Source organism: Delphinapterus leucas, chromosome 16 (genome assembly GCF_059928025.1).
Source record: "Delphinapterus leucas isolate spDelLeu-1000000601 "Yukka" chromosome 16, BTC_Dleu_Yukka2, whole genome shotgun sequence".
In the NCBI taxonomy this organism is placed as follows: Eukaryota; Metazoa; Chordata; class Mammalia; order Artiodactyla; family Monodontidae; genus Delphinapterus; species Delphinapterus leucas.
In genome coordinates this window covers 23,756,387-23,771,871 of record NC_143144.1, presented here as the reverse complement: position 1 = coordinate 23,771,871, position 15,485 = coordinate 23,756,387, and the positions used below count along the sequence as shown (strand labels likewise).

General features: G+C 40.7%; 1 protein-coding gene across 1 annotated transcript in view; it reads right to left on the bottom strand.

Moving 5' to 3' along the window:
- Nucleotides 1–15,485, bottom strand: part of TET1 (tet methylcytosine dioxygenase 1) — a 133,069-nt gene that overhangs the window by 96,396 nt on the left and 21,188 nt on the right. Inside the window, exon 2 of the mRNA XM_022590733.2 lies at nt 7,035–7,088. Within this exon, the coding sequence (XP_022446441.2) occupies nt 7,035–7,088 (54 nt within the window). The remainder of the gene's footprint in view (nt 1–7,034; nt 7,089–15,485) is intronic.

The following is a 15,485-nucleotide window of genomic DNA, read 5'->3' as shown; positions in this document are numbered from 1 at the left end:
ATACAGGTTTATATTTCTCAAATAAGGCAAGCGAATATATTGCTAAGAAAATACACATTTTCTTAAAGGCTCACTTAATATTTTTAGTAGGATAAATTATACCTTTAGATGTAATAACACCACTAACTGAGAAATTACTATATGTCAAGCTGTCCTAGGCAATGTAACATGTATTAAATAATTCACTTAAGTCTATAACAATCTTATGATCCTATGAGTGTGTATTTCTGTATACTATATTTAAAATTAAGCACACAATATAATGCTTAAAATAAATAATTTAGTTACTTAAAAATAACTAAGTTGCTAAAATAAGTTTACTGTTTAACATCTGGTTCCCTAGAACCATGAAAAGAACCTATGCTTTAATCAAATTCATATATCATTAATTTTAAACATAGATAATAAAACTGTAACATTTCTTCCCTTAAAATTTTTCATGTGCAGAAAGTCCTGTTTTTAGTTCAAAAAATACTAAAACAGTATTTAAAACTATGAAGCATCAGAACAGGTTAAAGAATGACATTGTAATCTTCATTCTCTTGAATAGGCCACTGTGGTGGATAAATCTTGCCATCACATCTTTTTTTTACCAAAGGTTTTTAAATGGTGTTTGATTGATTGATTGATTGATTGATTGATTGAGGCTACGTTGGGTCTTCGTTGCTGTGCGTGGGCTTTCTCTAGTTGCAGCAAGCGGGGGCTACTCTTCGTTGCGGTGCATGGGCTTCTTACTGCGGTGGCTTCTCTTGTTGCAGAGCATGGGCTCTAGGCGCCCGGGCTTCAGTAGTTGTGGCACATTGGCTCAGTAGTTGTGACTCATGGGCTCTAGAGCACAGGCTCAGTAGTTGTGGCACATGGGCTTAGCTGTGCCACAGCATGTGGCATCTTCCCGACCCAGGGCTCGAACCCGTGTCCCCTGCATTGGCAGGTGGATTCTTAACCACTGCGCCACCAGGGAAGTTCCCTTGCCATCACATCTTTAAAAACATTATTTTTATGACACATTTTGAATATTGAAAGGCATTTCATTATAAAATTAATTATAATTTGAAAATGACTTAAGATACTAGTGAGGTTTTAACAAAAATTTAACAGTTCTTATTTGACTTTTTTTACCTATCTATTGATTTTTTTTTTTTTTTTGCGGTAGGCTGGCCTTTCCCGCTGCGGCACACAGGCTCCGGACGCGCAGGCTCAGCGGCAATGGCTCACGGGCCCAGCCGCTCCGCAGCATGTGGGATCTTCCCGGACACGGGGCACGAACCCGTGTCCCCTGCATCGGCAGGCGGACTCTCAACCACTGCGCCACCAGGGAAGCCCCAGGGATGCCCCAGGGAAGCCCCTGTCTATTGAGATGATATTCTAGCCAATAGATGGAGAGCTATACAATAAGCAAGGCAGACCTCAGAAAACAGTATGAATCTAGCACTATCAAAGCACAAACACATTATCAGATGAGCATAAGGATTCAAGACACAAAGCATATGTTCTTTTCTAAGCTAGGAAAAACTCAACAGACTTTTTTTGTAGTCTGAATGAAATTTTCTTCAAGCCTATTCACCCCACTTGGCTTCTATTCACTGATTCTCTGTTTGGGATCATTCCTAGAAATTACAAAATGGACATGAATTTTGAATCACTGGAAATGTTCGTGTTCCGATGATAAATGAATGATTTGACTGTATGTGAGCTGACTTAGTGAGAACTCAGCCCTGAGTCTGAGTTCTCAGCCTGAACTCAGTCTCATCGTCCCTGGTCAAAATGCTATGTTACAATTTCTGGGTATGCAAAACAGAAGCCCCATGTGTGCCTTTGAGTGTGTGAATAAACACTGATGGATAAGCACTAGTCTCTGATAGTTTTTGCCAGCTTATGACATGAGGAAAATAAGGACCATGTGTTGAATCATAAGGCTAAATTATTAAATTTTATATGACCACCCTATATTCTGAGATTATCTTCTTCCAATTTATATGTTTGTGGGGTGTTTTTTGTTGTTGTTATTGTTTTGTTTATAAAGCTGGTATCCCTTTGTGGATGCTCTCACCACTCTGAATCTCCCCTGCCTCGCCCCACCCCACAACTGCCCCCATGGTCTATTATATTCAGAAGTCTGGGATTCTTTGCCTGGGACTATGTAAGACTATCAAGGGACTTCCCTGGCGGTCCAGTGGTTAAGACTCCATGCTTCCACTGCAGGGGGTGCAGTTTTGATCCCTGGTCAGGCAAATAAGATCCGCATGCCGCATAGTGCAGCCAAAAAAAAGACTATCAAATGGCTTTTCTCCCCCCTGAACAACCATCAAGCTCAGTATAGAATGTCACTAAAATTTGTAACATGTTGCCGCTATAAGTCATGGAATGTTACTTTATAACTAGAGTTAAGAAAAGTTTATCATTTTACCAATGATTTCTTTAACTAACTGAAACAAAGTTGTAGATAAGTGTGCACAGAAAAAAAATCTTTAGTAACTCTGTTACTTTCATTTCTTGTAGCTTAATGAGTTTTTAAGATAAACAGGGTAACTCAATTGTATCTAATTTGGTAGTTTTAAACCCTCACTAGTGTATGTAACAATTTACAAAAGAAGGGAATAGTTCTCAAAGATACCAAGTAAAATTCCCTAGGGGGTGTTTTCCCCTGTCTTGGCAAATTTTTTTTGTTTCTTTGTTTCCTTCAAAGTATATGCCACAATTTGTAATTTATTAATTTGTCTTTAATTTTTTTTGGCCTTTCCTCAGCAACATTTAATCTCCTTGAGGGCTGAAATCACTTTGGTCTTATACACCATTGTAGCCCAGCATTTAGTATGGGCTAAAAAAGTATTTATCGAATGTTAATAATACTGTTGTTCAAGAAACAACACATATTGAGCATTAACTGTGTGCCAGGCCATGAAGGTACTAAATATTTTGAATATCACTGTCATGTAAATCAAGACCACATATGAATGTGATTCATTTATGATTTGATTCTCCTTTTAAAACGTTTCTAAAAGACTTACCACTATAGCTACACGCCAGTGTCTTGTCCTTCTCTCCTAGTGAAATATGTCTTATTTACCCCATCCCACCCCGTCTCCCCCAACAACCACTCATTCTACTTTTATCAGCATCATCAAGGAAGGAAGGAAACAGTGATGAACAGAACTGCCGGCATAGAAGCTAGCAGGAAGATCACTTAGTTTTCTTTTTTTTTTTTCATTTCTAAATCATTTGTAGACAGTGTCCTGGTTTAATATACACTGACATTTCTTTATATTTGTTCACCCAATTCTTCCAAATAATACTTTGATGATATTTTATAATCAAATAGCTAGAAAATGTTCCTTACCAGATCAGAAATTACAGAATGTATAAATGCAGTTCCTTCTCAGGGATACCCACACTTTTTATTTTGACATGATTTTAGATTTTCAGGTAAGTTGCAAAAATAGTATAGAGTTCTTATAGAAACTTCACCCAACCCTGTCCAGTGTTACTTTCTTACATAATCATGATTCTGGTACCATTTTTGACCCTACCATACTGCCCCTGTGGTCAGTAGTGATGCTGAATATATGTTTGGTTTGCCCTTCAGGTCCCCACTCCATCTTCTACACCCTCTTACATGACACAGGAGGCAGAACAAGATATATTTCATCATCAGTAGGCTCCCTTTTTCCTTTTGGCTTCTGATTGGGATCAACCAATGAAAGCAGCAGGAAACTGGATGGCAGAATATTTATTTCCATAACCACCTCCCCATGACTTTCACTTCAAGAAAGATCCCATTATCAAAGGCCACACAAAAGCCCCTGCCCCTTCAGGCCTAGGAATGGCAATATCTCTCTGCTGTCATTAGTCCCGGGATGCTTTGTCATCCCTAGATTTTTCTGAACCCTGCCCACACCTTTTAAACAATCCCTTTATTAAATTCTCCCCAGTACTCCCAACTGACTGCGTAATCTGATTTTCTCTTGGGACAGGGAGTGACAACCTAACTGAAGTGATATTACCTTAAAATTGACTTTCTCCCACCCCAAAACACAAAATAGTGATTATTTACATAAATGTTTCTACCAAGAGGAGCTCCAAACCATGCCACTCACAAGTACAAGTTCATGAATCAAGGCCTGAAATCATCTCATACCTTCACCTTATTCAACAGTCAAGCAAACAATTATAGCACAGCTAACATGCTGCCATCTATGAAGACAGATCAACTCCAGTGATCAACAAGAGCGCCTGAGCAGGAACCTGGTCGTTCAGCCCCAGTGGGGGCAGGAGTTTGTGCTGAGCACCCCCACCCTCACCCCCATCATTTGGTGCCCATTCTGACCATTAGAGTGCTTTGGACAGAAACTGTCATTTCAGCTCGAGGAAAACGCTCTCTGTAGTCTGGGATTTGAGATCACTATGTATAGTTTTAAACTTCGAATTGTAATAGAATGCATACAGGGTTTTGATATAGATAATAGATTGTTTAATATAGATAATAGATAATAGATTGTTTAAAGATGAGAGGTGTGAGACACACCAGGCAATTTCAGCCCCACAACTGGATTCAGTATTTAGTTAGCAGGTTCAGAGTAGGATGAGACAAGCTTCAATTCTATTCCCAATTTCCTTAGTCAGACTCTTCATTTATCCAACTACCTCCCAATAGATGAAGATGAAAATGAGTCAGGATACCTATACGTAGCAGCCACCCTGACAAAGAGCAAGGGACCCAGGAGACGTGAAGACTTAAGAGGCCAGAGTCAAAGGAAGAAGAGTAGAAGTCTGGCACAATGCCAAAAGCAAAGAAAGAATTATGAAAGGAAACCAAGGTGTAACCTGTAGATTCCCGTGACTGATCCCCTGGGTAGCAGCCAGCTGGAATGTTAAGTTCTCACCCATAAAATCCTAAATGGGAAGTTTTACTTTTCCTCCACCCTTCCTCCCAAAAGTTGGATTTAGTTTTCTTAACATCTCCTTTGGGGCTATATAATATTCTACACTTGCTCTAACTATATTTTACACATATCAAGCTAAAATCTGAAAGTATTTTAGCATTTCTCCTGTGGAGCAGAGAAACAAAGCTTTCTTTGAAAAGGAACAAAAAAAAATTATGCCCAACAGAAAATTAAAGAAAACATTTAAAAATGCCAACAGCAGAAAAAAAATAATTTTTTTTCCTTTTAGAGCATTTCTCTACTGTTGTACAACAACTGATAACTATAGAGGAAGTGAGTAACAGTTTGGTTCTGCTTGCTGTGGCACCTGAATTTCAGCCATCCACAGGCAGTTATTCCTTTTTAAAAGTCAGGGTCCATTGCCATGATTCAAAAAAGCAATACACAGTATATTTACTTCTGAAATTTATTTCAGGTGACAGGACACCCACAGACTAACAAAATAAACATAGAATTAAATAGTATTCCCAAAGTCCAATTCTACCCTGTAGGAAAGGCAGGTGATGATTTAGCTACCAAGATTAGTCCATGTTAGTTTGTCCATGCAGTCTCCATCCCTTTCTTCCATGCTGCTTTCCCACCCCACGCCACCCCCACACACACAAATTTGAGAGCCATTTATAACAGCAGGACTGAAACTATTTCTCACTTGAAGATTTTAAGACAAAACACCTGAGATGGATACACCCAACACAGGAAGTGTAAAAAGAGATTGAGAAATATACTTAGGGATTTTAATGATATTCTTCTATAATTGGGGGAGGGGAAAGGATTAAAAGGGGGCAGGTGGATCATTATGCAGGAGAAAAACAGAGAAGGGTTTAATTTACCTTGAAAATAACCAGTATTCTATTTGTCCAGGCCCAGTGAGAATTTGTGCCAAGCAATCTCATTCATTTCACAGCGCCTGGCACATTGATGACTGTGTGGTAAATATTAAATAAATACTTGTTGGTTGATGAAAAATATACATGGCAATGCTGTGTACACACAGGAAACAGAAACTTGAAGTGGTCAGACAAATTAGAAAGCAATGCAAGGTTTGGTTCTGCATGTCAATAGCATTTTCAAGGTACACAACTGGGGAAACAAATGAGATTTTAAAATGTGCTATATCCATAGTTCAAACATGTTGTTCCTCTACGAGTGCCAAAACTTTATTTGCAGAAGAAAAGCTAAGATTAAGGTAAGATATTTTCAATTATATATACACAATATAATTTTAAAGACCAGTCATTTTATTGTTTAATATGTCTTCTTGAATTAAAAATGTTGACTGCTCAGGATAGTTACATTCATAATAGCAATATGCCACTTGAAACCTTTAACACATAAGCACCTATTTGCTAAAGCTAGTCTTGAACTTTTAGTAATGTCATATGCTTTTAAATTAACCATTTTAAATACTATACAAAGCTCATAACACAGGCTGCTAGCTTATAACTGAATTAGGTAACTACTAAATACTCATTAGGCAAACTACTGAAAATAAAGAAAACATACACATTCCTACAGCTCCATGAATGCCCAAATTAAAGATGATATAATGAGAATTTGGGATTAAGCAATTGTAATTTGGCTGTAAAACCTCAATGGCTTACACATTTTAAGCTGAACTAGAACCTCTAAGCACCTTTTCCTTTGGAAAAATCACACATTTTAAAATAGTGTCTAATGGAAGGTCCATTAAAATCACAATGGATCATAGCTGTCAACTTTAAATAGTGTCTTTCTCCTTAAGAGCTGAAGTTTACACACTGGTGCAACACCACAAATGCAGATGCTACAAATGGAGCTACAAAAAAAAGCCACAAATTTTATTCACAACACTTGCATATAAAGTTTTCTTTCTGCAGACTCGTGTGGAGTTGAAAATAAAGGATGCTAATATGCATATTATGCAACGTATCAAAAAAAAAGAGAGAGAGAGAGAGAAAGAGAGAGAAAACACTTTAGTTTGAGTGAAAATTCATTTATCTACTGAAAATCTGGGAGAATTTACATCTACTGTACTCCAAATTTACCCCTAAGTGACAGAAAAATACTATATGAAATGGAAAAATATTAAATATGAGTTAATCAATAGCTGATTACCTTTAAAACTTTGGGCTTCTTTTCCCTCTGGGGCCTCTTGTTTTCCTTTATAACCTAAAAAAAATCAAATTGCAAAATGAGCCTCCATATAAGAGAAAAAAAATTAGCTCCCACCTCCCCCCAAAAAAATTTTTGGCTATTCTCTATAAAACTACTTATACCATCTAAAATCATCAACATGTTTGCTAGACAGAACCTAAAGAGCTTATGTAAAATGTACACTTCAAAAGTCACTGAAAAAAAGCCTTGCATAAAGATGAAGTAGGGAAATACCCTTTTTTCCCCTTAAAGTCTGTCTTAATTAGCCTCTGCATTCTTCACAGCGAAGCCCACGAGGTAGCCATCTTGCTTGCTTCTGCAGAGGAAGCCTCTACAGTTGAACAGTTCTGCAAACTGCTTTTTGGTATTATTATCATGGTGTTTAAAGGCAGCCCTGGCCTGCCAGCACTGTAGACGTGCTGGGCATGCCTTTTGCAAAAACAGCCCCACAAAGAGTGCAGCCAATGGCAATGCAGAGCTTAGCAACTCCAAAGTGATCTTCTCTGCCTAGCCTTCCTAGACAAAGGATCTCCTGTGCGGCTCCGCTCTCACCACAGGACACAGGCAGCCACAAGCTGCGACATGGAGTTCGCTGCAGAGGATCTGGTCGCGCCGAAATCACAGGAGGCTTCAGCAAAAACAATGCACACAAATCCCCCAGGTCTCCACCATCGGATCGATGGCGGATTCTCCCTGATTAGTAACCTCTTGGCGGCTCCGAGGGCAGGTCTGCGCGGGGGGAGGGGTGCGCGGTCCTATCTTTAACGTACAGGAGATATAACTGAGCTGATGGGGGCATTTGGGCTTGCTGAAACTCTGGAAGGTATTGTGCATTTTTACTTTATAAGGCAAGGCTAAATATTGGCGATATTTAAGGCAGGGAGGTTATGTGAGGACAGTGTAGGCTCAGCTGTTGGGCTGCGTGTCTCATTCCTCGGGAACCACACCTCTCTGCAGCAGGCGCTTTGCCCAGAAACACAGCAATTTGATTTCTGTCAATAAATGTCCAATGATAAAGGCGGATTAAAAAATAATAATAAAGCCACTTAAAAGGGAAAGGACAGGATGAGGGCAAGGAGAGTGGAGGAGTTTTCAAAATGCACTTGCCACTCTGAGTGGCTGGAGGTTTCAAAAAGATTTCTCTCTCTTGCTCTGGACATTTCTGATGACCTTCATTTCCCAAAGAAATCCATCCCTTCCAGAAGGCGGATTCATAACTTTGGGACAGAAGAAGCACCTCTGGCTCCTCTGCCTCCCAGGATCATCAACTGTCACTGAGCATCTCTCCGCAGAGCTGCCAAGCAAGTCCCCACGTGGAGCCTGTCTGTGCACGGGCTGATGGACAGACACAGCCACTTACTTCCCAGGGATTGGGAGCTGAGCCAGAGGTGGAACAAGCAACCAGCCACACTCAACACACCTGAACTGCCCCCATGCCCAGTGGGTGGTAAGCACTGGGAGAGCTGGGCACCACAGTTAGAACTTGCCAGACCCTGGGAATGACACAGCCAGAGGAGTTTAGCCCCTCCCTTCAGCTTCCTGGACATGGAACAGGGGCAGTAGACGAAGAACCAGGACAGCTGTTTGAGCTGGCAGGTCTCAAGGTCACTGCCAAAATGCAGTGCAGAGGCCAGTCACAGTCCCATCACAGCCACCTTGACAGCTGCACAGATCTTGGGAAGACAGCCTCAGCTCCATCTTCACAGGGCCAAAGTTTCAGCAGCACATTTGGGGGATTGGCAGGAGGGCCTCACTGGCTGCTCAGCCAAAGATTGGTTTTCCACTTGCAGTTGGATTCAGAACAGATTCCCACAACCAGAAATCGGGAACAGAGAGAGGGCCGGAAAGCCTGTATTTCATCACCCTTGATTCCTAGCCTTTCAGTCTGCCACAAAAGCACGCTTTTCTTGTTGGAATGGGAAGTCCAACATGCATTGTTTCCCCACTTTAAACTACCTCTCCCTCACCCACCCACTTTCAAAATTTTTAACAAATGTAAGCAGCAAGCAAAACCAGTGGATTTTGACCTAACCACGTCCACCACGGCAACTTTAAGCACACTGAGCCCACGCTAAGAAGCTCTCTGTGGGGAATGAAGCAACCGTGAAATGAATGGGTAGGAAAACAGGACCAAATACAAGATTTGAAAATGAGTGCTAAACCTTTTAACCCTACATTTCTTTCTCTTTGGAGATTTTTGTGTGTGTAGTAAAACATACATAACATAAAATTTTCCATTTTAACCATTTTAAAGTGTACAATTTAGTAGCATTAAGTATATCCACAATGTTGTGCAAGTATCACCACTTTACATTTCCAGAACTTTTTCATCATTCCAAACAGAAACTCTGTACTCATTAAACAGTAACTGCCCGCTCCCGTGCGAACTTCTGTTCTACTTTCCGAGTCTATAAATTTGCCTGCTCTAGGTACCTCATATAAGTAGTATCACACAATGTTTGTTCTTTTACGTCTGGCTTATTTCACTTAGCATAATGTTTTCAAGGTTCATCCATGTTGTAAGATGTATTAAGAATTTCATTCTTTTTTAAGGCTGAATAACAACATTTTGTTACCCATTCTTCTGTTGATACACTTTTGGGTCATTTCTCCCTTTTGACTATTGTGAATAATACTGCTATGAACATGGGTATACAGGTATCTATTTGAGTCCCTGCATTCAATTCATTTGAGTATATACCTGGGAGTAGAATTGCTGGGTCATATGACAACTCTGCTTAATTTTTTGAGGGACCACCAAACCATTTTCTGCAGCCAAACTATTTTTTACCATTTTACATTCCCATCAGCAATGCACACAAGGGTAGCCCTACATTTCTTAAAGTGTCTTCCTTTTCAATTACAGGTTATGCCTCTCCCCTTGAATAGCCGAATAACATTTTTAAAAAGCATCAACGTTTTCCCAGGTTGATTGCTCACAATTTAGTAAAATGGCCATGATATATTAAGATATAATTATAGGGGACTTCCCTGGCCGTTAAGCGGTTAAGACTCCGTGCTTCCAGTGCAGAGGATGCGGGTTCGATCCCTGGTTGGGGAACTATGATCCCATGTGCCGTGTGGCGAAAAAATAAAAAAGATATAATTATATATTTTAAATCATTTTATTACCTGTGTGATCCATATGTTTGCCTCAATAAAATAAAATCAGGACCAGAGTGTTAGGTCTACTGAATATCCACACTGGTGAGAGGTCCATTTTTTAAAGCCCCATGGACAGGCGTTTACACTGTATGGGATACTCATGAAACCACACAACATCGCACTTGGCAACCTAAGCAAACATCGAAGGTCTATGTTTAGTGTTCTGTAAAATGAGTTAATAATAAAGCCAAAGCTCATCCCAGCTAAATGGGGGTTAATGGAAGTGACCAGAACTAACATTAACTCCAAATATCCAACTGATACTACACCATGAAGATCTATACTTGTTTGAACACAGAGTAGATTGGTAACATCAATTAGTTGTGACCATCTGTTCTAAATCCTATACCTAGCGATTTGTCCATCTCAGCTCAAGGCTTAGGTGACATGAACTTTGATGGAGAAAATAATCAGAAATTACTAGCAGAGAAAGTGGAGGTCGAGAGCCATTCCCATTATCCTTTTTTTTTTTTTTTTTTTTTTGCGGTATGCGGGCCTCTCACTGATGGGGCCTCTCCCTTTGCGGAGCACAGGCTCCGGACGCACAGGCCTAGCGGCCATGGCTCACGGGCCTATCCGCTCCGCGGCATGTGGGATCTTCCCGGACCGGGGCACGAACCCGTGTTCCCTGCATCGGCAGGCGGACTCTCAACCACTGCGCCACCAGGGAAGCCCTCCATTATCTTATTATTTAGGGCAAAATGCATACAACTAGATCCAGTTGAATGAATGACAAGTTGAGAAACTAAGACACATTGCGTTGTAGTCCAACCTATTCAGAACTTATTTTTGTCATTTAAATCTATTTGTTTTTCCCTACAAGGAACCATTATTAAGTTGCATGAGTTACTTAATTTTGTAATAACTCAAGTGTATTAGGTTTTTTCAAATATTACAAAATGAGATCTATCTCTTTTCTCTTAAAAGTCACATGATTACAGAGCTAAAAAAAGAACATCAGAGAAAATTTAGGTCATAGATAAACTGAGGCCCAAAGAGGTAAAATTACTTAACTCAGGTTACACAGCAAGTTAAAACCTGAACTTGAGCCTGAATCTAACCATTTACATTGCTCTCTCTATAATTCCTCTTCATTACTCAACAATAGAATTGGCAAATATCCCAAAATAACCTTAAAAGAACCATCTTCACACACAAAAAAAGGGACTTCCTTGGCGGTCCAGTGGTTAAGACTCCACGCTTCTACTGCAGGGGGCATGGGTTCAGTCCCTAGTCAGGAACTAAGATCCCACATGCCGTGTGATACGGCCAAAAACAAAACAAAAACAAAAAACACTTCAAAACCACACCCTTAGTTATAAAAATATTGAATCACTATGTTGTACACCTGAAACTAATATAATCCTGTAAATCAACAATACTTCCCAAAAAAGCCCCTCACATGCACCGTTTTTAGGCTACAACAGCCGCTCAAGAAGATTAGTATTTTTTTCCTAATATTTGTTTATTTATTTATTTGGCTGCACGGGGTCCTACTTGCGGCACGTGGGCGTTGCGGCATGTGGGATCTTTAGTTGCGGCATGTGGGATCTAGTTCCCTGACCAGGGATGGAACCCGAGCCTGGAGCGAGGAATCTTAGCCACTGCACCAACAGGGAAGTCCAAAGATTAGTTGTTTTTTTTTTTGCGGTACACGGGCCTCTCGCTGCAGCGGCCTCTCCCGTTACGGAGCACAGGCTCCGGACGCGCAGGCCCAGCGGCCATGGCTCACGGGCCCAGCCGCTCCGCGGCACGTGGCATCTTCCCGCACCGGGGCACGAACCCGCGTACCCTGCATCGGCAGGCAGACTCTCAACCACTGCGCCACCAGGGAAGCCGCAGTATTTTTTAAATTAATTAATTAATATATATTTTTGGCTGTGTTGGGTCTTCGTTGCTTCGTGTGGGCTTTCTCTAGTTGCAGCGAGCGGGGGCTACTCTTTGTTGCGGTGTGCAGGCTTCTCGTTGCAGTGGCTTCTCTTGTTGCAGAGCACAGGCTCTAGGCACACAGGCTTCAGTAGTTGTGGCTCGCGGGCTCTAGAGCGCCAGCTCAGTAGTTGTGGCACACGGGTTTAGTTGCTCCGTGACATGTGGGATCTCGCTGGACCAGGGCTTGAACCCGTGCCCCCTTAATTGGCAGGCAGATTCTCAACCACTGCGCCACCAGGGAAGCCCTAGGTGTATTTTTTAAAAGATAATATTGTGTGCCCTCAGAGATAAATTTATGAATAATTTCAAAATCCTACTTCTCTTTCTAAACATAAGCAATTCTGCACCCACAAGAAACTAGACATACAAATACTGCCTAGGAGGAGTCTTCTTCTAAATTAATCTCGAGTTATTTACTATTCCTCAGAATTGATACCTGCGCAGCACAAAATCCTTCCAATATAAGCCACACTCTCGCCTCCCATGAAATCCTCCTATATGTCTCCTCTTATTTACTGTTGGAGACATAGCTTTTGCTGTGATACTTGGTTAAGATATTCCAAGTACCACCTTTTTGTAAACTTCCAATCAATAAGAATAACAAAAAAAAAGGCGGTTCATACTTTAAGAATTCTAATGGAGATCTTAAAGTTAGTTTAATTTTATGTCGTGTGAGACATAGGAACCTGAAAGGTTAACACAGGAGATCTTCTCAGTTTTTAATCGTGAGTGATTTGAGTCGATCCCCTGGCACAGCCTTTCCCTGGCTTCCCTCCCCCACTTCCTTCCCTGAGGCTTATCTGCAGTAATGCTTTTTCCCTCTAAGGGGCCTGGTCTACCAAGTATCCAACTCCATTCTCTCTAGCAGTCCTGCTTACTGCTGGTAAAAATAACTGCTCTTCAATAGCAAGAACTAAGGAACAAGTAAGCAAGCAGTGATCTTCAGCAGCTGCCAAGTGAGAACAGTTGACAATGAGGTGAACCATAGATAATGCCAGAGACTAAATGGGGCTAAAATATCACCTCTCCCCAATTTCTTTTCAACAATTCGTAGTACTAACTTGAAACTGACAAGTCTGCTCCCTCTATTACAGTCTAGATCCATAATTTGAACAGCGAAATCCAATAACAGCATCTATGGCTTTTTGTCAAAAACAAATCACAAAGATGCTGCAATTTAGAAAATATTTCCCCTTTTGTGAATGATATATTGAATGCTTCTTATTATTCCTAGTCTGTCCTGTGTATTTTATAATTAATGTTATTCAAAGGAAGTTCTGTACCTTCGGGCTCCTTCTCTATGTTATTCATGCAAGACAGCTGACTCTAGAGAGCACTGTACCCTCAGTTTTTTATGTTTTATTTATTTATTATTTATTTTTTATTTTTGGCTGCATTGGGTCTTCGTTGCTGCCCACAGGCTTTCTCTCATTGCGGCGAGTGGGGGCTACTCTTCGTTGTGGTGCGCGGGCGTCTCATTGTGGTGGCTTCTCTTGCTGCAGAGCATGGGCTCTAGGCGCGCGGGCTCAGTAGTTGTGGCTCCCAGGCTCTAGAGCGCAGGCTCAGTCACTGTGGTACACAGGCTTAGTTGCTCCGCGGCATGTGGGATCTTCCCAGACCAGGGCTCGAACCCGTGTTCCCTGCAATGGCAGGCAGATTCTTAACCACTGCGCCACCGGGGAAGTCCAATACCCTCAGTTTTTGATCTAATAGCAAAATCCTAAAACTGTCTTCTTTCACTGAGAAGCTCAAAGCATTTACACACATACAACTTCTTTCAGAGAAAGTTAGACCTAGGTGTCTCCTAAGTTTAGCAAAATCAAGCCAATTTATTAATTCATGTTTTTACAATGAAATTCCCCCATTTAATAACCAAAAACTTAAAACAATAGTGTTGTTTTAAAGCAAGTGTTGGGCACTTTCAATATGCAGACATGGTGCTGGGCTCCCCACTCCCCACTGGACTGTACCATCTCAGGAGAGACAGAAACAGATAATTATTATGAAGTAGTATAGAAAAGGGATGAGCCCAGAAATCTATGCAAGTCCAGAGAAGCCTTCCCAGAGGAACTGACATTTATTTCCACTGTAAGTAGGAGTTGGTTAAACATAGAGGGACAGAAGAAAAGTATGTGCCCCAGATGGAGGTAAAAACATATACAAGGATACTGGGAGCACTGTGGCTATTGACAGTCACACTATGGGGAGAAATGCATATAAATAGATAGCTACAACATGGGCATTAATGCGGGTCATTGAGAATGCATATGAAGAGATGTAATCAGCCTTAATTCTCTACCATTCTGGTTTGAAATGTTTCTGTTCCATCCTTCAACTTTCCATAATTGGTCCTTTCAAAAGACAATGATACCCCTGTTAAGTTGTTCATCACAAACAGCTACCTTTTCAAGAGAACTAAGGAGAGGTGACTGGTTTATCCTAGGTCTGAAACCTTTGTATTTTAGCTAGAAAAAACTCTCATGTAACTAAGTCTCCTAATCAGAGTAAAGCAATATTTTGAGAATAAGTGTATGTAGGTTTTTGTTGAGATGAGATCAGTTACTCAGGAAGGGTTAACCTCTTTAGTTTTTGAACTAATTTACTCGAGTCCCACACAATCTATGGAGAAGCAAGATTTGCCTGCCAAGAAATGTTACTCTTTCAGCTGGGTAACTCTGGTTGTACTGGAGAGATGCTTCTGATGTTTGGAGAAAGGGATGCCCTTCTTTTGTTCATTCCAGAAATAGAACAGAGAACACCAGCTATATTCGAGGCACTGCCTAACACCTGTGGAATCTCTGACAATGAATAACTTTTCCATTGAGCTTAACTCAGGTAGAGAGAAAAAACAAAAAACTTGACATGAAGCCCACAATATTTATAATTATAGAATGCCTAAAATTAATTTTTTCTAAAGTCTGTTTGACTTTCTTGATATCCAAATACTTATTCAGTGGGTACATTAGCTCTTGTTTAAACTAAAATAAATAAACAGTCCTTGATATTCTTACTAGAGACTTTTTTTTTTTGGCCGCAGAGCATGTGGGATTTTAGTTCCCCAACCAGGGGTTGACCAGGGATGGGACCCGTGCCGCCTGCAGTGGAAGCATAGAGTCTTAACCACTGGACCTCCAGCGAAGTCCTAGAGACATTTCTTCTAACTTGAGATTACCATTTCATTGTCTGAGGGGATCATTTTGAGCTTTTGCAATGTAAAGCCCTTTAGGAATAACTTGTGGGGTCAAGAGGAGATATATTTGTCGTAGCAAGAAAACAAAAAAGTTATTTTCCCCACAGTCCACCTTAGAAATCAACAAG